Genomic DNA, 26,175 nt, shown 5'->3' with positions numbered 1-26,175 from the left:
GCGAGGCAAGTATGTCAGTTCTGCCACTGCAATCATTGCAGAAATTATCAGCATTTGTATTTCATGTAGTGAAATCCGTTCAGACGTTGTGTTACTTATACCTCATTACTTTCTTAAATCTTCTTTAGGAGATCCTAAAATGCTTTTGCCGATTCTAATAATAAAGAAGAAAGCTTTAAATAAGGTTTCCAATTAAACAAATCTTTCTCTTCTCCCAGAAACATACTTTATCATGTTAAATATGCAAAATTCAGTTAGTAGCTAGTAAGTTGCTTAATTGCTGTATTAAAATATTTATGTAGCTCAACAAGCTGATGTATTTCCTCTTGAAAAAGTCTCCTTCCGATATCCATCTCGAGTTGCTGGTTGATGAATTATGTCTCAGCTCTTCCTGAGAACCAGCCAGCTTCACTTGATTTGAGGGTCACGCTCTTTCTAGCTCTCAACGGCAACCTATAAAGGCGCTGTTAAACACAAAAACAAAAGCAGCACTAAGTCAACTCCTGTACGTAATAACATCAGAGTTTGACCGCGTTCTGGACCAAGCTAAGTGAGCAGGCGGCAGATCTCTCAGTGGAAAAGTTTGCTGCTCTTAGCAAGCAAAAGCGAGAGAGGAGGAGGAGGAACAGGTCACGGCAAAACCTGTATTTATGGGAAAGAGCCAAAACATTGTTACATTGAGTGATTGAGCATATAGTGCTGCACAACACAGAAAGAGCTTGTTCTTTCATCTTACGTTTGTTGCAGTTTTTCACACCACGCACGGCTGCTTCTGAATTTGGCATAAATTAATGGACACAACTCTCAAACCTCCAGTGTTTTTGCGAAACTATTAACTCAGGGCTGTGTGTTATTTTATTTTTTTCACTATAGGGCTATATATCTATTTACAGCCCTTTGCCAATATTCAATATATATCTCGTATTTATCAATATTATGCTCTGAAATTGTTTAATGCAACAAGTAGTTTTTTTTTTTTTCATTATTTTTAATACTTTTTAATTTTCTTGCATTATATATTATACTTTTTATTTATTTTTTATGTTATTTTATAATAAAGGAAAAATAATAATTTAAAGAGAATGAAATTTGTATGCACAAAAATACGTAGCAAATCATTACGTCACCTACATTAATTTGTGACATGGCACATATAGACTTAAATGTTTATAAATATTTATTTTAATAAATTATACATTTTTATAAATTAACCTGTTAACTGTCACTGGCCCACCGGTGGGCCCACAGCCATTACATACTTAAAACAGTAATATCCTATATTAAAACTAAACTAATCTTGACAAACTATATATCATTTGAAAGCTTAGAATCTCTAGTTTTCATATTTGGTGACTGATTTTCAAAATAAATTACAGAAGAGCAGTAATTTATCAATTTGCAACAAGCATATTTTCATACTCATAAGGCATGTTCAGACCTTTATTTTGAAATAGCGATGAACATGAAAAATCATTAAAGATTGGTTGAAACATGTTTGTTTTCATGCCAAGAGTTCAAAAGATAACATCCATTCAATTTTTTGAGAAAAAAAAGGTCTGAAAATGTTTTTAATAGGAAAAAAAATACATTTATGATTGTGGCGGTGATCTATAACCCACATACATGTTGTTTTTATGTTTATTAGAGGCTGAATTCATATCAAATTCTGCCAAACTTCCCATACTACTTCTATATAGGATGTCTACTTCATAAATTGTATGAAAATAATGGAAATATATGGTTCAGATCACTCAAACCATATATGAAAATGGAGGCGCCCTTATATGGTCAGTAATGGAGCTTGGTTGGCATCTAGTGAAAAAGTGTGGTTCATCTTTAAAACAAGACCAGCCTTATGTCTATATTCCAAAGTGTTCTTGAATTACAACCATTTAAGTTTGGATAGTGAATTTTCATGTCTAAAAAAAAAAGTGGGGGTGACAGTTAACAGGTTAAATTGAAAAGAAGTATCATTGTAAATAAATATATTTTTAGAAATATTTATTTGTTTATTTATTAGGTATATATTTATATAAAATATAGTAAATATTCATAATTGATGACGCAAACAAATCATTGAATGAATATGGAGGGAGCAGCTATACTAAACATTATAGTGTCATTATATATACAGTATATGTGGGTCAATGATGTGATAGGTCTTTTTTTTTTTTTTGTCTGAAGGCCTTAATAATAATAAAAAACAAAGATATGACATTGAAAGTATGTAAGGTAGCATAACTTATTGCATCCAAAAGGTTTTAATTATATTTTGCTACATACAGTGTAAAGGTATTTTAAAGATTTTGAAGTGTCAAAAGGTCATTCGGTTTAACCGTCCAAAGGCCAATACAGCCATTTCATTTGTGATTAAAATATCTTAAAATGTAATAAATGTATATATTTTTTATTCTGGCATGATTTTATAACATCATATATCAATATAGTGCAAAATGGTATTAAAATTATGTGTAGAAGTCGTTGCTTTGTTATGAGAAAGAATGTCTGGAAAAATGAATTTCATTGATGTCATTCGGAGTAACCAATATAAAGGGATCAAGTCATGCGATCAATATCATGTGACAGGATGTGACATCATTCAGACACCTGCAAAGGACCACATGGTCATGAAGCAAAGTAACTAAATCTCTTTTAACTATCTGAAAAATTCATGTTTTCACTTGTTCATACGCATGTCCCGAAACATCAGGTCATTCGGTGCAACCGATATAAAACATGGAAAATGTTGTAATATTTTAAAAACTTGTACTAAATATAAAATGTTTGATTGTCCTTTTTCTAGCTAGCTAGATATCAGCCTGTTAGCACTGTTTGAAAATATCATCATTCGGTATAACCAAAAGTGTCATTCGGTAAAACCGAAATTTTGGTTAAACTAAATAACTTTTTTGGTAACAAATTTTGTCCATCTTGTAAAAAATGACAAAAGCAGTGTTAATTGATTATAAAAACCACATAATCTCATTGTTAACACTTAATAAACCTTCAAAATTAATTATATATCCATTATGTTTTTTTTCTACACTTTTAAAAACCTTATGCGTCAATGATGTGTAATGATGATTACATAATGCTTTTAAAGCTCATTAGCAATAAACAGTAGGTCTTTCGCACAACTAACTGCCATACAGCATCATGATGGTCCATATCCATTTCATCTGTTTTTTTTGCTGCTTCTTCCCTCCTTTCCGTCCCACCATTCTTTTCCATTCTCTGGCCCATTATGTCGGAGCGCTGCTCTCCTCTCCTCTCCTCTCGTTTGTTCCCGCTCTGTTGTGTCCTGTTACCCCAGGAAGTCATCAGCAGCTTCTCTCCCTCCATTCTTCACATTTCAGTCCCCAGTGAGTGATTCCTGCTCTGTTCATGCCGTTTCCCCCCCTCATGCATTACCATTGTAAGCGAGTCCTCCATCTCTCCCTCTGCCGCCTCATTCTGTCTCCCATTATCTTCACGAGTTTTTCTGTGATGACTCACCTGCCGTCACTTCCCTACATCTCCTCTTGTTCATGTGGCTGCCACCGTCATCTGGCCTTTTCCATCAAACATGCTGCAACCTTTATCGTCATCCTTAAAGGGTTAGTTCAACCAAAAAATGAAAATTCTCTCATTAATTACTCACCCTCATGACGTTCCACACCCGTAAGACTTTCATTCATCTTCAGAACACAAATGAAGATCTTTTTGATGAAATCTGAGAGTTTTCTGTCCCTCCATTGACAGCCTACGCAACTACCACTTTCAAGCCCCAGAAAGGTAGTAAAGACATCATTAAAGTACTCCATGGCTGCGTTTACACTGGCACAAAAAATCCGATTTTTTGCTCATGTCTGACACAGATCGGAATTAGTTGCACACGTGTAAACACAAAAATCTGCACGAGATCCAATTTTTTCGCATCCGATCTGAGCCACTTCCAAATGTGGTTTTAAATCAGATACATATCCGAACTCTGGACATGCGACCTACGTCTAAACAAGCATATCTGATTCCCCTTGGAAATCCAAGCCACCACACGGTGAGGGAGACACATTTGCTCAATAAAAGGTAGCTTTTATGTTGTATTATGAAGCAGACGTGCCTGTATGCACTCGCATAAAAAATTTGCAGCTTTATTATTGAGGTGGGAACTTTATAGGCTATGTCTAGGCCTATATCTTTTCCTAGAAAGAAACTGCGCATGCTGCGGGCACACACACACACACACACACACACACATTCAGCAGCTGAATTTCAGCCTCTGCCCGGTTAATTTAAAACAGCTCACCGTGTTTTTTTGTTTGTTTGTTTGTTTTTTAATAAACCAAAAGCTTCACTGGATAGGCTATTCTCTCTCGCGCGCGCTCTCTCGTTATCATTCATATTCGAATTCATTCAAATATATGTAATCTTACCTGCTACTTTATTTCACTTCAGAATTATAGATCTAATGACCGTAGATAAAATAACAAATGCAAATTACCTTTATTTTTCAGTCTATATCCGTTCAGTCAGATTTCGCGCTGCAAACATCCGTGACACTGACAGCTGACTTATCCATTCTGGCAGGTAATCATGGCCACCCGACGTGAAATATATAAATAATTTTAATAGCACAGCCATTTAAAACCCGAAGGTCGACCATGTGCATGTAAAACTATCAATGACAATCATTTTGGGGCGGGAAGTAATGTAAACACAGATATCGGATACCAGTCGCGTCTAAAGTGAATGTAAACACACTGGCCAAAAAAAAAATTGGATACGGTCAAAAGATCGGATCTGTGCGTTAAGACTTGCAGTGTAAATGCAGCCCATGTGACTTCATAAAATCGCTTCATAAAATTGAGGTTAAACCACTGGAGTCATATGATTACTTTAATGATGTCTTTACTACTTTTCTGGGACTTAAAAGTGGTAGTTGCGTAGACTGTCAATGGAGGGACAGAAAACTCACAGATTTCATCAAAAAGATCTTCATTTGTGTTCCGAAGATGAACGAAAGTCTTATGGGTTTGGAACGACATGAGGGTGAGTAATTAAAGTCATTTTCATTTTTGGGTGAACTAACCCTTTAAGAGAATAAACATCTATCCCACCTCGGTCTATTTCTTTAATTTATTTTTCTTCTGCTGTTTAGGAATAAAAGTATCTAACTTCCTTCTCCTCTGAATGCTTTCACAATGTTTTGGTTATTTTGTTTTAAGTTATTTTGGCTTAAAGATCTATTAAAGTTTAAATTTGTCATGATATGATCATTTTAAAGTGCAAATCAATCAAACAAACTAAAATAATTCATCAGGAGTGCTGTTAAAAATATACCATATACACAACCCTATTGTTTATACTAAATATATATTTTAAATTCTTTTTTTTTTTTTTTATCACTTTTACTCTAGTTTATACTTTTTTATTTTTAATATTTGATTTATTCATGTAAATATTTTACAATTTAATATAAATAATTATAATAAAATTATTACAATTATTTTAATTTATTTTAATTTAATTTGCTTGTAATTTATTTTATAACATTTAAATGCACTGTATATACAGATATAATATACAGATTTATCAAGCCTTTACAAAATCCTTCAAAATTAGGTTAAAGTCAATGAAAACAATGTTTGTGATCCCTTTAACTTGCATAATTTGACTTTTTTTTCTAGTTTAAATGACTTGTGACATCAGCCAAACAGGAACAGTTGTTTGAGAAGTGGAGCCAATTATTATTTAATAAAAACAATATATAAAAAATATTATTCAATTAAATATAATTTTGATTAAATGTATTGAACATGCACCAGTGCAATCACATGCATGCACTCACTAAGACCAGAAATGTGCATTTTCAAAAATAGTCTATTGTGATTTCACATTGACTTTACTAGTGCAAGGTTTCCATGTTGACCACCTTTGCTCTCTCATTCACCCTGTTCACGTCTGCTTCTCTCTGCTCTTTCAGGGCCCGGGGCGGTGTACGGCGGAGGGGCGTCTCTGAACGGCCGTTTATCAGGAGTCGGTCTGTGGTTCTGCCTCTCCATCTCTGTTCTGATGAAGGTCTAAAACTTTCCCGCTTCGGAAGGAGTCTTTAAATACGAACCCATCACTGTGAACAAAAAGAAATTATGCATTAATCCAGGAGCCATCGCTACATCACTCGGTCATACCTTCTCTTCCTATTTCCATTCACGCCCGGTCGCATATCACCGCTTCATTTCCCCCCTCCCGTCACCAACGACGGTCACCTTTTAACGTCCAAACCTGAAATGTGATGCAAATGATGTGAACGACAAGATAACAGTTCGGTGTTTCTTGATGTGCGTGCTGGACATGCTGGTCGTAAAGATGACGACGATGGTTGCGATGTTCGGGTGACCCTCTCGAAGCTGTTTCACCAGCGGGCCCGTCGGCCGTTGACCCTCGGATCCGAACGCAGAGATCTGAGCTGAACGGTGGTGCATTCTGACATACGTAGCTACTATGAATGATGTCAAACCACATGTTTTTCTTTCTAGCAAGGGTTAGCAGGAGGGCCGCGTCATCTCGGCCCCTAGTTTGCATTCGTTTGGGCTCTCGACCCAAAGCAAACATCTGACCCGCGTCCAGCCCTCATATTGTCCTTAGTCTGTCCATCACTCAGATCGTCCTCAGTGTAAATATATATGCAGCAGAGGCCACTCATTTCACTGGCAAAAACAACATTTCCCATCAGCCTCTCTGTTTCGGCCTTTTGGCTTGGACGATATTGCTGCCTTTAAGTCACGTCGGAATGATCGTATTTACGAGATGAGCATGCATTCGCCACCAAAATGTCATTATTAGAGGAGAATCATTGATCATAATGAGTTTAGTTTGTATACATTTAGAAGTGCTTCTCATGTTTGTTGCACAAGTGCTTAAAGGGGACCCCTTTCACAAGATGTAATATAAGTCTCTGGTGTCCCCAGAATGTGTCTGTGAAGTTTAAGCTCAAAATACCCCACACAGATCATTTATTATAGCTTGTCAAATTTGCCCCTATTTGGGTTTGAGCAAAAACACGCAGTTTTTGTGTGTGTCCCTATAAATGCAAATGAGCTGCTGCTCCCGGCCCCCTTTCCAGAAAAGGGCGGAGCTTTAACAGCTCGCGCTTCGGTTGCTCAACAACAACAAAGCTGGAGAATCTCACGCAGACAAACTACAGCTGTAGACTTCATTCATGTACTAAAAACATTTGCAAACATGGCTTAGAAAAGTGAGAAATAACACAAAGAGTGAAAGAAATTGTGCAACGTTTAAAATAATTTGAATGCATCATAATTACGTACAAACTCGTAAGTAGGAACTTTCCACAAGGACTTGAAGGCAGCAGAAGTTTCTGGCGTCTCCTGCCCTGAAACAGTTCATCGACTTCTTGTTGCTTGTGGATAGCATGTACCGGTTAGAAATGTCCCTCTTGTGACCTCACTTCCTGCACCGACCCCGTTTTAACCCCCTGCACTGTGTACATTTTAATCTGCAAGGTTAACTGCTATTACTTTTTTGGTGTTAATAATGATTATAATGATGATGATGATGATAATGATGATGACAATGTTAATAAGTATTTGAATAAATATGATAGTAATTCCATGTGAGAAAAAAAAAAAAAACGTCCGAGCTGATCGCAAGCCATGTGTGTGAAAATATTTTGTACTAAAAACCACTGAATTCATCAAACAGCAAAAAAAAAAAAAAAAAAAGAACAAAAAAACTTTTTGAAGTATTGTGCTCTGTTTTACCATGATTAACTTTTTTAAAACGGAAATAATTTGACCACGTCTGTAAAAGAGAGCAATCGGTGAAATGTGAGGGCGCTTACACGCTAGACAAATCGGAAGGCGTAAGATCCTTTTTGAGCATGTGAAAATGGCCGTGGGAACACAAAAATATACAGTTTCCAAACCATCGCATTTTTCCACTGTCGCTACGTTCACACAGTGAGCCTTAATGCTCAATTCTCAGATCTGATTTTTTTGTTGTTCAGATTTCCAGTGTGAACAGATCATGTTTCTGAACTGACCTGCATGCGAAAAAGAACGTTACAAATGGGGTTGCCAGGTTTTTACCACAAAATGCACTCAATTGCTTTTCAAAACTAGTCTAAAACTAGCCCAGTCGCGTTCCGTGGGGTATCCCGGTAAATATCGCGTTAGTGCGGTCGCTTCAACCTACGGAGTTGCAAAACAACCCGCGGCAACAGTGAAAAAGTAACCCAATTCTGCTGGAAAATCGCGGACTTGGCAACACAGCGCGCTATCATACGGAAGTAAACACGAAGGGCATTAAAGTAAGCGATTACGTGTTTATTTATAGTGTGATCTGCCGCGGAAGCCAGCGAAATTATGCGCAGACAATATGAAAAATAAAGACAATGATGTGACAAAAGAGAGCAGAGTTTTGAAACTTTTATGATACGAGCCCTCATGTTTCGCTTGTATTATAGAGCTGTCGAGTTCTGACTACCTTCCGCAGCTGTTTTGATAGCGTTGGGTGTGTACAATCTTTGAAATAGACTCCCATGAGCGCAGAATCGCGATGAATGTTGACGTAAAAATCGCATGAATTCCGATATGACTGTTGACACTGCGGTCGCATTACAAAACATCTGACCTGTATCGGATTTAGTACCACATATGACACAAATCGGAATTGAAAAGATCAGATTCCATGAGTCACACGTGGGCAAAAAATCAGATTTACCTGCAGTGTGAACGTACCATCTCCATTGAACTCAATGCATTTGCAATGGAAACTCTAGCTTGTAGGCGCCCTATTATTATTTCAAGTGTGTACTGTATGTATTGCGATTTTTTCCCATGCTGTTGATGACTGTAATGTATGATATATTCTGCCGTAATGATGTAATGCTCGATGACATAACCAAAATCCTCAGTATCCTGCGGTTATGTGCACACATTAACGTTTTGGTGCAATGCTGCGTTCCATTCATTGTCGGATGTGATGTCGCCAACTTCCAGCCATAAATGCATGCATTTTCATGCATTATGCTTGGAAAACGACATGGGCTGTAATGAAGCAATGCTACCATTAGCGTTCTTCTATGCAATGCTAGCATTTGTTCTGTAGGTGTGCAGTTAACAGACAGGATCATAGTCTTTTATTTGCTTAACATTTTTCACATTTATTCATGCATATGTGCGTGTGAATTTCTGCAAAAATTTCCAAACTGCAATCATGACTTCATGTTGCATTCGATTGCACTTTTCCAAGTTGAATGGAACGCAGTATCTTTTTTTTCCGTTCGGAATCAGATTAGCGGGAGATAAAGATGTAATTAGCCGGCGACTGTGACTCGCTAAGCAAGCGGACCGTCGTATTCTCTCCGTCCCCCATCTGGTGAGCTGCAGAGCTCATAAATCAAGCTCAGTCCAGGCGCTGACAGAATCCTCTTCAAGGACAGCTGTGCCTTTGAGTCTCGAGCCCGATGTGGAGTCCGATCCCCTACAGGCTAATTAACCGCCACTTAAGAGCACACGGCGAAGAGGCTTTGACGTAAAGCAGCGGTGCGCGACTTAACGCGCTGCGGCCGCTGCGGTGCTTTATGCAACCCTTCACAATGACCCTGCATGAGCGCTAACCATTCAGTTTGCAATGTTAATGCTGTATATATTATAATAGGATAATGTTGCGCTCCCTGAATATGTGCTCCATTATTGCATTTCAGCCAGCAATAACCCTGAAAATAAAACCGAAACCTATTTAAAGTTCAAGTTAAAGTCTGACGGCCACAATGCCATTATTAATGAACGCTGAAGACTGTGCATTCGTACAATGTGCACTAATTGAAGATATTGCATACTACACAGTGGCCGCAAAACAGTATTTGGACACTTAAAAAGTCTGATTGTCTTTGCATTAGATCTTACAGTAAAAATCAAAGCATTTGTTTTTAAGAAGTAAAGTACAATAAAAACAGAAACAATAAAATAGTGTTGGAAATTTAAAACAATTGGACACTTTCTAGGTGTCAAAACATTAAGTTAATAAAATAATAAACAGCTGAAGACTTCATTAATCTACTAAAAATCATGTTGACCTCGCAAAAATCTAATGCAGTTGACATTCAGACATTTAATTGTGACTTAAATGTCAAAATATTTTTCCGCCGCTGTATGAGGGTTCGGTTTCAAGCACAAAAGCAGGTGATTTTTCTCATCTCTTAAACTTTTATCCCGCTGTCAGTCCGCTTTTGTCCGCTTCACGCTTTTCCTATCATACTCATGTTAGCATCGCCCTCGGGGTCCGCCGATCCATCTCTGTGTACATGTATTCTCCTCAAATATAAGTAAACAAAAGAAAAAAAAAGTATGAAATGTCGTTGCAATTCTCGGTGTGGGTATAACGCATGTAAATGTCTGTTTTGGGTGGAGTTTATATGGGTGTGTGGTTATCGTGATGGAGCACCGCTGGTGTATGTTTTGGGCTGGGATCATTTCCCCTCGTGATTCCCGCGCTGAACTGCAGAGATTCGGATTGAGAGGGGACTGAGATAGAGGTCTGGAATGGAGGACAGATGTGAACGAGTCGGATTGGACAGGGAAACATGCATCAAGGCACATGCAAACTCAGTGTTTGTTTAACACAGTGTACTAAGAAAGACGGAAACTAGCTGTGAAATATATTTGAATTAAATTATAAGCAAAAATAAAACTGTCCACAACAAACCCCACTTGTAAATGCATTTTCTGTCCAGTTCCCAAACACTTCCTCTTTCCCTATTTACAAATGGCTTACTTATAGTTGTCTGTGCATATTAAACTGAGATAGTGGAGTAGTTTAGCAGTTCACCTTTAAATATTTGCTTGATTGTCTCTATAAAGGCCTGCTCACACCAAGAACCATAACTATAAAACGGACGATAACGTTCTGTTTATTCTAAGCACGTGCTTATGTTTTCAGTCGTTGTCTGTCACTTCAAATGATCAAGCTCTTCAAAGCAGGATGGATTCTGATTGACTGTCAATGTTTTTATCATTCATCAGCTGGAAAAAAAAAAATCATTCTGAAAGTGATTCCAGTGATATCTTTTCTTTGTGCCGTTATCGTTACAGTTGTGGTGTAAAATTTCATTTGCTATTCTTTTAAATTTAGAACAGTTTATATATCTTTATGGTTATCATTATAGTCATTGTCCTTGGTGTGAACAGGCCTGAACTCTTTCAAGTTTGTTCTAGATCATTGCACGTGATGTTATGATGATTTGGAAGGAAATCTGCAACGAGTTTACTTTCATATAAAATTCATCGACTGAACAGTAAAACTTATCATGTTTTTCATCTGCTGCTCATGTCTACAGATCTAAAAGTGGACTTTTCCTGATTAGACCCCAGTACTGCACATTGTTGACTAAGGGGTGTGATGAGATCTCGTGCAGTGAGATTAAAATATAATGAGATTTCTTGTCGAGTTGAAAAGCTGTCTCGCGATATTGCCATGACGGAGTGTGAGGGTGAAATTAGGATATAATATGCCACCGCTTCGTTTACGCCTCCACTGTCGTTTTGCTTTTTATAGAAACAAAAATCATTTAATTCTGTTGGATAACGGTCGCTTCAGTCCCATCCAGCTCATCCAACACGAGCTGCAGAGTCGTACGTAGTGCAGCAGGAATCAGAATTCACTGATCACATGACAAGAGTAAGTGACGAGATGACTGACAAGACCATGGCAGAGGATTTATTGCACAACAGAGCCTATGTGTCTGATAAATGTTTTATCTTGTAAGATGCGCGCTTAGCACCGCCGCTCCCTATTCACAGAGTATGCACTGAAAACGAAAGCGAAAGTAAAACGCAAGCGCGCATTAAAACGCAATTTCAATACCCTGCATTTTGAAAGCGGCTCCCTGTTGCGTGCAAATATCTCCTAATATGAAAGCTATCTTAGGCTGGGCTGTGTAGTTGTAACCATCTCTTAGCTCTGTATCATGCTTGAAGAAAAATGTACTCTCTATTTGCACTTTGAATATTGAGAGAGTACTTTTATTATGATTGCACTTATTGTTTGCACTTAATAAGACTAAGAGAAAACTGTTTTGTTTTTATTTCTATGATCAATTTGTGGAAAGGAGTTCAGTTAGGAGGTCAAAAGTTGTAGAAGCTCATTAATCATGTACAGTAAAGTCTGAAGAGACTCATATGAAATTATACAGGACAGAAGCCAGTCAGTTGAGTTTGTGGCAAAAGCTTTTACAGTGCTCGAGTATTGTTGTCTTTTACTGCATATGATAATTCATACTACTAAAGTAGAACTGAAATGACATTCATTACAAGATGATTAGTTAAAACATTTCAAATGCACCAACAGACTATTTTTCTTCATCATTGAGGATTTTTAAAAAAAAAAAAAAATACTGTGTAAAAATCTTGTCTCGATCTCGTGAACTCAATCTTGAACCAATCTCTGTCTCGTCACACCCCTATTGTTCACTAATTATCATTTGTCATAGTGTGAATTAACATTGCTTCATTGGGCCACAAGATGGCAGTGCCAAATCACACTGCATGATGCATTTGGTAGTTTTGTGTACATCATACATTTCTTTTTAATTCACAAGAAAGTGCATTAGAAGTTTTCCATAGTCTTTAAACCATGAGAGCATCATTTATTTATTTATTTAGAAACAGAAAATGACTTTTTCCTGTTAAAAAGGTGGTTTGTTGTTTTTTGCATGGTTTAGTTGGTATGCCAGCCCGAACAAGCTGGGGTTTAGCTAGACGGCAAGGTGGTCTCCCAACCTGACCAACTGACAAGTTCCCATAGCTTCTCTAAAACCATCAAACTAGACCAGCATGACATGTAAAACCAGCTCTGTGGCCACTTCAGGCTGGTTTAAGATGTTGCTTTCAGTATTGCATGTGCTTTTGTGTTTGTTGCACTAGCCTGTGTTACATAATTAACCCAAATATGCACAGAGCTTTTGAAAAATTGAAAGTCAGCGTGTATTGATACTGTGTATCTGGAGACAAAATATTGAGACAGTTTGCATGTAGAAGTAGATAATAGAACGGGGTGAATGTTAGATTGTCCCACCCTTGGTAGTCAAATTTAGATGAAAAGTAGATAAATTGTGAGACTATAAGCGGGCAGATGCTTGTTATCGGTACTATGTATCACCAAATTCACAAGATTGTTCTCATTACAAATACAGGAGTAATTTAAAAACGCTTCAGTCCAGACACAAATGCAGACGTGAATGTTTGATGTTTTTGAGGTACTCGGCTATAAATGTCAACAGTTTAACTATCTTTCTCAATAATTGCTCCATCATGACAGAGAAAACCGAACGCAGAAGACGCCGATTGTGCTAAAATATAGTGTCTCGTCTTGAGCCATAGATGTTGCGTTTTGAAGACAGCGCGTATGTCTGAGTGCACGTTTCAGGCTGATGTCTTTGCCCATTGCGTCACATCTTGCTGTTTTTCAGCATCTTGTGTGATTAGTGTTGCATTTTGAAGTCAATAATAACTTTTTAAAAAACATCTTTAGACTCCCTTGGGAGAGACAAAGAAGTCAAAAGCAGGCGCTTTGGCTAAAGGAACACTCAAAAAATATGTAGGCCTAAATTTAAATTGCATGTAGGGTATCTGAATTGCATATAAAATGTCCATTTAATTGGATTACAGAGAATTAATATAAACTAATTAACTTAATGTGATGCATATTTGTCAGTCATACGTGAATTAAACGGGTATAATTTCAGGTACAGTAAGATAATAAACTGAATACGTTTTAAATGCACAATAACCAGGTTTATATATTTATCATCAATAAATCAATTTCTTTCAATCTCTCATACATTTTAGTGAATATTTCTTGTTCCACAGCTAGTCATATTTTAACCATGTTCATAAATTTTAACTGAATAAATGTAATTGTTTTCACAAGCAACAGATTTATGCTGATTGTAAGCAGTTTGAATAAATGCATTCTGATTATTTAAATAAAATCAAATTGATACAAATAGTTAATAATAATATCTGCCATGATTTTTGTGCACAAATCTTTCCTGTTTAATATTTGTGTATGACTGACAAATATATACATCACTTTAAGTTTAGTTGCAATTCAAATACATAAATCTCAAATTTAGGCCTAAATATTTTTGAGTGAAAATTTAATAATGCGTGACAATATGATGCATGTACTTGATAGATAGATAGATAGATAGATAGATAGATAGATAGATAGATAGATAGATGTTGCTGTACAGAGTTCATTGTAATTTATGAGAGGGATTTATGAGAAACAGATGGTTTTATGTCAATCATTTGCACATGTTTGAATAAGAATTCACTAATTACTAATGTGCATAATTAGGACTAATTAAGTTGTCAGAACACCACACAGGCATTAAGAAGACATAACAGGGCCAGTTCCTCCAAAATCAGTGGGTGATCGACCCACTGCGGCGCATTTCAATAAGAGCTTTATTCTGAGCCTCACGAATGTCAACAACACATGCTGTTTCTGCGCAGAACGTGACGTCTGCACTGTCAGTCACGGGGTAAATACGCACGATTAGCCTGTGTCACTTTCGACTGGTTTCTAAAGGAGTTAGTGGCCTTTCCAGCCAGTCGGACGTCCTTTCCCTGATCCAGAGCGTCCCGTCGTGCCGTGTCCTCCAGACCTCCACCTCAGTGTCTCTGTAATATAGCCGTTTGTTTGTTTGTTTGTGTGTATGTGTGTGTGTGTGAGTGTGTGTGTGTGTCTGTACATTCTCTGGCCTTCTTACGGCAGGCATGCTGGGTCGTGATTCTGTTTCAGACAAATGGATTTTATCCCCCTGTAATTGTCAACTGTCTTCAAGAAATCAATGACGCAACTGAAGAACAGCGGAAAATAACAGAACGTTGTCTTCCACAACGACACATTCTGTGCTGTGATGTAACCTTTATTTCAACGTCATTTGTTTTACAGTTTTCCCTGTCCTTTGTTTTTAGGTGTGTGTACATTTTTTTAATCCACAAAGAGGAGAAAAAAAGTCAAGAATTTAAATGGAAGGTGAAAAATAAAATTGAATTTTGTTTTTAACATACTTCTGTGAGTCTGTTTTTATTTGCATTTCTGTGACTAGAAACATCCATGGCTCATTAAAGAAAACAGACATGATTCTGTGACATTTTATGTGTTTGTTGTCTTATGAGGTCAAGGTCACCTGAACATGTAACAAGTGAAGCATTAGATTCAGTGTGAGCCATTAAGAAATTCCCTCTACTGAAAATGAACTTTATTTTAAAGTTGATTTGAGGTTAAAGGTACACAATGTAATTTTTTTTATTAAAAATTAACAAAATTTAAATAATACATAATCAATTCTTCTTCCAAACCGTGTTTTGGATTCACTATGGTACTCCTATTATAAGTGCTTACATTTTAGGCCTGACAGGATGGTTTTCACTGGAAATTGCTGTGCGCGTCTCGTCATGTCTGCGTAAATAGAGAAAAGTTGCTCCTTTGACACGTGTATGGTGTGGAAGTGGCATAGGCTAGTTGTCACAACGAGCAAGAAAGGTTGACATGGAGCAGCTAAACGAACGCTGAACAGAGGAGAGCCTGCTGACGAAAAGAGAAAGCGTCAGAGCTCGTAATAAAACAAGAATCAACATTGGCTTGGCTTTTTGGAGGGAACGAGAACTGAGGGATTTGAAATGTTGTAAAAGCGATGCAGAGATGCCATTTTTATTACTCAACAGGTGAGTAACATTAAGGTATTTTATTGAATAGATAAAGTGCCATATGTAGCTCTCTAACAGAGTTCAATATAAAGCATTATCTATTGTGAAGCCTCATTACATTATGGTTATTGTAGCGCTGCGCTGGAATTTATTTTCTAGGAAATACCGTGTCTATTAATGGGTAAAGCTACAGCAACTTCATCTAAACTGTCCATCTTCCATCTATCTCTTACACCATGTCCTAACCAGATGCGACGCGACACGATGCTGCAACACGCGATAAAAGGTATCCTTTCCATGTTGATCTGAGTTTTTGTCCTAACCAGCCACGATGGCGACACGAATATTCTATTTTAGAAACGGTTTCCATTTCTCCGTCGCGGCTGAAACAGCAACACAAAGTATGGCAATGATAATATCAGGTACTGTTTATGTGCTTTATTTAATGTTAAAAGCGTCTAACGTGAGTTTGAATATCGTTCTGTGTTCCCATAGCTGTAATGAAAACAACACTGGCTAATTCACCTCAGATCTTGAAAATAAATAAATGGGCACAAGAACGTTCAAACTGTCAACTCAATGCAAACAAACAAGTGTATTCTATGACAAAGATTGGTTCAGTCACTCCGTATTTACTTTAAATAATGTTTAAATTGTGTAATATTAATGAATTTCACTATGTACTTGCCCATTTTATTGTGTCTGCTGTGCTCTTGCTGAGAGCACAATCTCTTCTGATTGGCTGTGGTTTTTGATTGATTTTATCGCTTCTCATTGTCACGTTGCGTCTAGTGTGGACAGTCAAATTACTCGTCGCTGGAATATTATCGCATCACATCTGGTTAGGACACGGTGTTAGGCCATGTGTCCACCAAAGTGTTTTTAGCCAGCTGAAAATGCCTAGCTGTGAACACTTGAGAGCGCTTCTGCAGCTTTGTTTGCTATGATACGGAATATCCATGGAAGTGTTATTAGTATCTCATTTCACAGATAGTGTGTTTCTGTATTGTTTCTATATAAAAATGTTGATACAATGTAAAATATTTGCTCTGGTTCCGGGGTTGCCAGGTTTTCACAAAGAACCCGCCACATTGCTCCTCAAAACTAGCCCAATTACGTTTTGGTGGGGGTCTCCCGGTAAAATCCGTGTTTCTGGCATCGTTCACCTGGTAAAATTTAAATTCCAGGGGCCAAATATAATGTTATTTGAGGTCACTTCAACCCACGGACATGAAAAACAACCGTGTTACAGTAGCCCAATTTCGCATGAAAACCACTGATTTGGCAACACTGTCTGGCTTTGTATTTGTCCTGCACCTCCTCCACTGTGATTGGACGGCTGGGTAAAAAGTGACAGTGATGAGTGCTGCGTTTTACCAAAGTTGAACAATCTTCAACTTTCGGTGACTGGTAAAAAACGCCTAGTGCTTAGACGCTCAGCGCCTCATTACGCTCCTGGCGTTTTAAAAATGTGCTGCTCCCATTGAAAACAATTGGAAAAATACGCTAGCCTCATGGAAAAAAAAAAAAAAAACATTTTGGTGGACACACGGCTTTAAACCTAGGGCTGTGTCCGAAATCGCCCCCTATACCCTTAAATAGAGCACTATTTGAAGGGAACAGCCATTTGTAGGGGTGTCCGAAACCACCGTTATCGAGTGCACTCATTCAATCCCATAATGCATTGCAATAACGAGTGTACAACTGATGTACGCTCAACAGCTAGAGAATACCCATAATGCACTATGAGGGTTGCGTGCCGAATGAATTCCTGCGTCTCACCAGAAGATGGCGCCCGCAGCTGAATCATCCATCCATTTTCCAAACTGCGCTGATCCAATGTGGGTACAGCGTAATATCATACAGGTATAAATTCATTTTTAAGTGATTATTAAATTGTTTAATTAAAGTTAATACATGGTTTCCATGGCAGAGTTCAAGATAAATCTTTTCATTACTACAGGAGCTGCCAGTTTAAGATTCATTATTAAACAGCAAGCACAAACTATGCAAAAGCGGCAGCCCTTCAATTCACTCCTTCAAGTGGACTAATGTAGGGAATAGTGAACGAGGGTATAGGGGGCGATGTCAAACACAGCACTAGTAGTGAATGTTTAAAAGCAGCAGTAGGATAAACATTCATCCACACAGCCGAAGCACAACAAAAACAGTGTTCTTGCAGTTTTGTTTTTTAACCGCTAGAGGGCCAAAAGATACATGGTGAACATTTAAAATGTCAAGAAATTTATTAGGAAAATCCAGGGTTAAATAAAATCATAAAATTTACTTCTCTTTCTTTACTCTGTATATGTTGCAGACGCAGGAAGAAAGGCTGTTTAAAGATCTCTGTGGCTTCGATGAATTTCTGCAGCGTTTCCTCCAACACACAAGATTGCACGTCTCACGTTAAACTGATAAATAAGAGAAGGGCTGCGTGCTAGTTGAACACGTACAGTATGATTCAGCATTAAAGTTCACACAAAAGTGACACTTCTGTCATCCCCGACTCATCCTCGTGTCGTTCTTCACGACTCTTTTCCGTGCAATAGAAGTGATTGAGACTGTCTGTCATGCTGCAACAAATGCCCTAAAACCACTTTAAAAGTAGTGTGCACTATATTTCAGGTCTTTTGACAGTCTTATAAGAACAGACTTATATAAATGCATGAGTTATTTGGGTCAACAAGGTCAAATAGCCAAAAAATATGGCACTTTCAGAATTTAATAGTCCAGTTTAAATAGTTTAAAAGTCAACTTTATATATTGCATTTAGCAGTAATATACCCTTTTTGTACATTGGTTCACAATGTCGAGGCCTGCACTATAATGACATGGATATTTATGAAATTGACATGACATGGAAAGTGTTAAGTTTTCACTGGCGATAAACATTCAGCAACTTGCTTGAACAGTGACACAATTTGTCTTGTTTTTAATAATTGTAAATTCATGAAAAGCCATCATTCCTCTCCAGCCTTGAGACGTATTTACGTTCACACATCATTTGTTGAGAAGAAAACGACACTGGCATTTTCCAGTCCTTTGACTAGAAACATCCTGGGAAAGGCTCATTAAAGAAAACAGACCTGCTTCGGTGACATTTTACGAGCTGTTTGTGTTCTTCTGAGGTCAGACACTTCAATGCCAAACACCTGGACATGGAAGTGAAGCATTCCGTGTGACCCATTAAGAAATTCCTGCTACATCTTGATCAAACGAGATGCTGAGAAAGATCTTCCTTATTTTAATCAAGATTTTAGGTGTCTGTGTGTTAGGAATGTCTATAAATGTGTTAGGGTTAGGCTGGGGTTTCCCAATGCGAGTTGATGAAATACAAATGAATAATTAAATAATATAATAATTATTTTAATATTTATATTTAATTTCATAATAATAATAATAATAATAAATAATTTTAAAATAAAAGATATCCACTTATTTGGATTGTTAAAAATCCATATAATAATTAATTTAATATTTATATTTAATTTAATAATTATATTATGTAAATATAATAAATAATTTAAAAATTAAAACACTCCAAATAAAGCACTTTATTTGAATTGTTAATTATCAATATAAAAATAAATTTAATATGTATATTAATTTTAATAATAATATTATGTACCAGTACATATAATAATTAATTAATAAATAATAATCAATAATTATAATAAATAATTACAATTTAAAGGCAAATAAAGCATTTTTGGGGGGATTGGTAATGATACATATAACAATTAATTTAATATTTATATTAATTTAACTATTATATTATTTACTTATATAATTAATTAACCAACAATAATCAATAATAATAATTAATTAAAATAATAAATATTTAAGAAATTAAAACCCTCTAAATAAAGCACTTTATATGGATTGTTAATAATCCATATAAAAATGTATTTAACATTTATATTAATTTTAGTAATAATATTATGTACAATTAATGAATGAATGAATTAATTGATAATTTAATCATTTAAAAATTAAAACTATCCAAATAATGCACTTTTTTTTGGATTGGTAATAATACATATAACAATTATTTTAATATTTATGTTTAATTTAATAGTTATATTACCTACATGTATAATTAATTAATTAATCAATAATAATAATTAATAAATAATTAATTTTAATAATAAATAATTTAAAAATGAAAACTCTAAATAAAGCACTTTATTTGGATTTCTAATAATCCATATAACAATTGATGTAATATTTATATTAATTTTAATAATATTATTATGTACATATAATAATTAATAAATCAATTATAATAATAAATAATTTAAAAAACTATCCAGATAAATCACTTTTAATGGTAATAATACATATAACAATTAATTTAATATTTGTATTTAATTTAATATTTATGTACATATATAATTAATTAATCAATAATAATTATTATTAAATAATTAATTTACAAATTAAAACAATCCAAATAAAAACAATAAAAAAAGATCAAATATTTTATTTGTTTACCTGCATGTCATGTGACATTAACCAACATCAGTGAACTGTAAGCATGTGAATGTGTTATTAAATGATATTTTTATAACATCAGGGTTAATTCAAGTACATATGTGAGGTCAGTGGGCTTCAGCTGACAAACATAAGATCACAGGCTGTAGATAGACAGTTAGACTGTATACGTGTCTGATGTAGACACACTGTTTTTTCCAGCAGCCAAAATGAGCTATATGTCGACAGTGTATCGTACACATATGTTGTACACAAACAGGAAGGCTGAACCTCAAAGTGACCACCGTCAAAAATAAAAACCCACTAATTTGCATTTAGTTCTCTATTTTGACAGAATTTGTCCGGAATAATCCAGACTGACCCAAGAGGGGAAGTGAAACTTCAGAAACACTGGCCTGGATGTTCCTGAATGGATGTGATGCTATAACCTGATTTCTACATTCAGCTTCAGCAAAACCATGAGAGCTTCTGTAAGACTGATTTACCGTCATGTCAGTGACGTGGCTGTGTAATGATGTGTTTGTAGGTGTGTCAGGTGTCACATCTGCTCTCATGTGAACATTTCAGTTTTGCAATATTCATTTCAGTTCTTGGAAATGGGGTTAATTCACATTACACTATTACAAAGGAGCTTACAGCTTAAAACAGACGTTTTCTAGGTTTATTATGGGGGTTTATTATAAGATATAATGTATTATGTACTTTAAGGGGTTATAGCAACTGAGACGAAGACACTGCATGTCAATTTTGAAGTCAATCAGACCAACATTACTGTAGTTAGAACCAATTTCACGTTTTGTTCAATTATAGCACCACCAAGTGGTGCAGTCCCACCGCTTTTTTTGTGTGTCAAATTTGGTTAAATTTTTTTTCGTTTAGGAGTTATAGACATTTATATGTATGAACCACATCTGACTTTGATTGCATTTTTTTGCCACTTACTATCAAAATTTTGACATTTGGCGATTAGTGTATAATCAACGACCTATGTTTTCGATTTTCCTAAGGTGGTTTCATCTTGATTGGACTAACGGTTTCTAAGATATTTGCGAATGTTGTTTAAACGCTAAATCACAACATTGCACTAACCATAAGGCGAAACCTAGCATGTTTGGTATCATTGGACTCGGCAAGGATTTGGGAATCCAAATTATTTCACTGCCGTGAAAATAAGTCAACCACATCCAGTTATAAGCATGTAAATATTTTTTTTCACAACTAGGTGGCATTGGTCCGAAACTTTTCAGATTCCTTCAGGGCATCGTGCCGATGACCCATACCGAGTTTCGTAATGATATGTTCATGCGTTCGTAAAATATAGCATTTTACTACAACATTCAAAATGGCCGACATGAGAAAATTGGATTGGATGACCCAAATCTAGCGAGACCAATTTTATGATTTTTTGATAAACCGTTCAGAAGTTATAAGCAAAAATGGCCAATTTTTGCATCTCCGGACCAGTCCGCTCAACAGCGCTCAAAGCATCACATGTTTAAAATTTCAGTACCGATGTGCCATTTTCCCAGGACACGGTTTTGTTTTCATATTTGCGGAAGGTAATGACTGAAAAATAATTTGACCAATAACGTGCATTATACATAATCGACCAATCGTGGCTTGCGAGAAGGCTGGATCTACAGAGAACGGTCACAGCATTGCAAATATGACAACATTTTAATGCATTGCATGAAGACTGTCAATAAGAACAGTGGCTTGCACAGACCTCCATGTAGAAATCGCGTTCCGGGGGGAACATCGATATGACCACTTCCACGATTAAAGAGGCAAGGGCTCAAGCCATTTTAGGCAATTTAGAAATCCTGGACAGGACGCATCCTGGGAAAATGGCAGGGAAAAAGTAGGTTTTTTGGAAAATTTTCATGACAACAAATTGAATCATCTTGAGCTAAGGAATTTTGTTTCTAGCCCTTACGGTTCAAAAGTTATTAAACATGAGTGAAAGTTTGGACAGTTGGTGGCGCTAGAGGGATTGAGTTAGAGACTCCAAAATCAGTGTGGTTAATGTTGGGACTGACCTCGATCAGTGTGCCAAATTTCATAACTTTCCCACAAGCAGTTCTATGGGCTGCCATAGACTCCCAGAGCGGAAGAAGAAGAAACAGAAGAAGAAGAACGCCAACGGATACACCTGCGGTGCTTGGCCCCTAATTATGGGATTTTGCTATGAACTTTCTGAGGGGTGTGTAAAATTCCTTCAGAGCATCGTGCCGATGACCCATACCGAGTTTCGTAATGAAATGTTCATGCGTTCGTAAAATACAGCATTGTACTACAACATTCAAAATGGCCGACATGGGAAAATTGGATTGGATACCCCAAATCTACCGAGACCAATTTTATGACTTTTGGACAAACCGTTCAGAAGTTATAAGCAAAAATAGCCATTTTTTGTACCTCGGACCAGTAGGTGGCGCTGCGATGAAACACAGCATGTAACCTCAGGTCATGCTTGACATGGAACAAGTTTGGTCTGAATACATTAAAGCGTAGAAGAGATAGAGCCTACATCTATTTTCGCAAGCACTACATGAAATTCTTTCACACGTTTTTCAAAAACGGTGTGACACAATATTTTGAATTCCACAACTTTTTGTCGGCATGGTCTGAAGACGATCTGGTTCAATTTTTGTGAAAATCTGAGCAATTTTCATGACAGAAAATGACATCAAAGGGGTGCAAGGAATCAGAGGAGGAAAAAATAGTTTCTAGCCCTTACGGTTCAAAAGTTATTAGCATAAACATGAGTGAAAGTTTGGACAGTTGGTGGCGCAAGAGGGATTGAGTTAGAGACTCCAAAATCAGTGTGGTTAATGTTGGGACTGACCTCTATCAGTGTGCCAAATTTCATAACTTTCCCAAAAGTGGTTCTATGGGCTGCCATAGACTTCCAGAGCGGAAGAAGAAGAAATGGAAGAAGAAGAAGAATAAGAACACCAACGGATACACCTGCGGTGCTTGGCCCCTAATTATGGGATTTTTCTATGAACTTTCTGAGGGGTGTGTAAAATTCCTTCAGGGCATCGTGCCGATGACCCATACCGAGTTTCGTAATGAAATGTTCATGCGTTCGTAAAATACAGCATTGTACTACAACATTCAAAATGGCCGACATGGGAAAATTGGATTGGATGCCCCAAATCTAACAGGACCAATTTTATGATTTTTGGACAAACCGTTCAGAAGTTATAAGCAAAAATTGCCGTTTTTTTTGTACCTCCGGACCAGTAGGTGGCACTGCGATGAAACACAGCATGTAACCTCAGTTTGGTCTGAATACAATAAAGCGTAGGGGAGATAGAGCCTACAAATATTTTCGCAAGCGCTACATAAAATTCGTTACAAAATAACTTGAATTCCACACATTTTCGTCAGTATGGTCTGAAGATGATCTGGTTCAATTTTCGTGACAGAAAATTACGTCATAGGGTGCAAGGAATCAGAGGGAAAAAATTTGTTTCATATACAAATCATGTTGCATAAACATGAGTGAAAGTTTGGACAGTTGGAGACTCCAAAGTCGTTGTTGTTAATGTTGGGACTGACCTCTATCAGTGTGCCAAATTTCATAACTTTCCCAAAAGCGGTTCTATGGGCTGCCATAGACTTCCAGAGCGGAAGAAGAAGAAACAGAAGAAAAAGAATGAGACCTCCAAACGGATATAAAACTTCTGTGCTTGGCCCCTAATTATGAGATTTTTCTATGAACTTTCTGAGGGGTGTAAATTTAAGAATCATGGCAAATTGTAAAGACAGTGAAGTTTGAATCAATATTTTTGCGTACTATGGTACAGGTTTCTACATTTCCCATCATTCTCTGTGGCTGCAGGAGAATGATAAAATACTCAGATGAAGCATCAATCCTAATGCGCATCCTCTTCATTATATCGTACCAATGTTAAAAAGCTTGCTGTGTTTTTTGGAAAGTTAAATAAATTGCCCAATGTATCCATTTTTTCCAACCAAAATCACTTGAATGCACATCATGCCGTAATTACAATTTCCCAACATCTCTGGAGACAGTGTGTTCATGAGGGAAAATCTGCTAAATCGATTTAAACATGGTACAATGGAGCCGAGAGAATTGCAAAGCATCATCAAATTAGCCATAATATTGAATCAACAGTTACATAAGTGGTGGAGGATGCTGAACTTCTGCAGTTTTTGTGTTTATCTTTGGCTTGTTCCAGATGACTCCTCTAGAGCCTATTTTCTCCTGCAGGTTCCCTCTAATCCAAACACAGCTGAATGGAGTCTGCTGAATGTCATCCTGCCGACAAAAGACTCCGCCGGACGTCTCATTGGATGGGATGGCAAATCCCAGATCCAGCATCCAAACAGGAGTTTGACCGTAATAACACAACTGCATATCACCGTCACTGGCGTAGGAAATACATGAAGTGATCTCTCTCTGATATCGCATAGGGTGGGTGGAATGACATAAACATTAGCTCACTTTTTATTTCACAGTAACTGTATATATTGAAGTACTTTGTTGTTTCAAATGTAATAATTAATTAAATCAAAATAAATCATCATTAACAAATAATTTCTCATTTTTATTTAATAATTAGCCTATATACACATAATAATTAATTAAAATGTATATTTATATATTTAATTATTATTTATTATTATAATTAAGAATTATTATTAATTATTACTTTTAATTATTACCTTTTTATCATTAAAGTACTTCTATATATAGTATTTATTGATAAAAAGGTAATAATTAAATCAAAATAAATAATTAAATAATTGTATATTTATATCTAGTTTAAATATATACATATAATTCATAAAAAAATTAATATTAAAAATATAATAATGATAGCAATAATTTTAATATTTTATATATGTCTGTGTTTAATTATTTATAAATAATAATAATATAATAAAATAAATTATTTATAAATAAACAGTACAATAAAATAAATAAATAATTTTATATTTAATAATATAAACACAATAATAAATTAATAATTTATTATTAATGTATATATATATATATATATATATATATATATATATATATATATATATATATAATTAAATTATTTATTTTAATTGAATTATTACTTTTTTCCATAAAGTACTTCTAAAGTGCTTTATTGATAAAAAGGTAATAATGAAATCAACATAAATAATAATGAAATAAGTTAATATATATATATATATATATATATATATATATATACATATATATAACATTAAATAAATATAAATATATATAAAAAATAAAAATATTATATAAATGTAAAAAATAATATTAAAAACAAAATAATTATACTAATTGTAATAATAAACAATTTTATATATACATATATATGTATATGTGTGTATTTAATTATTTATGAAATAATATAATAAAATGAATAAAAAAATTGATTTTATATTTAATAATTATATACTCATAATAATTAAAAATGTATATGTATAAATATAATAATTATATATATATATATATATATTGTTTAATTAATTTTAATTATTTATTTTAATTTATTGATTGCCTTTTCATCAATAAAGTACTTCTATATATAGTATTTTATTGAATAAAAAGGTAATAATTAAATCAAAATACATCATTCATTTTAATTAATTTTTGTATATTTAATGTAATAAATATTTACATGTAATTCAAAATGAATAATAATAATTACTTGTTTTAATAATAAACCATTAAAAAAAAAAAAACAATCCCACTGAAACATTTACTAAAAAAAGAATATCAGAGAACAGTGATATGCAAATGTGTTGATAAAATATTGAAATAATAATTATTTCAGGAGGTATATCAAGTAAATATTTTATGTCCAAAGGGTTCAGCTGACAAAAAGAGTTTGAGAATCACTGATCTAACAGATCACCATTTCTATTAAGACAACTTTATTGGTTATAATGGGAACAACTGTGTGTGTGTGTGTGTGTGTGTGTGTGT

At 35.4% G+C, this 26,175-nt stretch overlaps 1 protein-coding gene across 1 annotated transcript in view; it reads left to right on the top strand.

Annotated features, from left to right (window-relative positions):
• iglon5 (IgLON family member 5) overlaps window positions 1–15,079 on the top strand; it is a 224,328-nt gene extending 209,249 nt beyond the window's left edge. The window contains exon 8 of the mRNA XM_051865002.1: window positions 5,963–15,079. Coding sequence (XP_051720962.1) covers window positions 5,963–6,063 — 101 coding nt within the window. The 3' untranslated portion in view covers window positions 6,064–15,079. The remainder of the gene's footprint in view (window positions 1–5,962) is intronic.
• Window positions 15,080–26,175: the final 11,096 nt, after the last annotated feature.

This window comes from Ctenopharyngodon idella, chromosome 16 (assembly GCF_019924925.1).
Source record: "Ctenopharyngodon idella isolate HZGC_01 chromosome 16, HZGC01, whole genome shotgun sequence".
In the NCBI taxonomy this organism is placed as follows: domain Eukaryota; kingdom Metazoa; phylum Chordata; class Actinopteri; order Cypriniformes; family Xenocyprididae; genus Ctenopharyngodon; species Ctenopharyngodon idella.
Note: the sequence above shows the minus strand (reverse complement) of the source record. Positions and strands in the feature narration are given on the sequence as shown.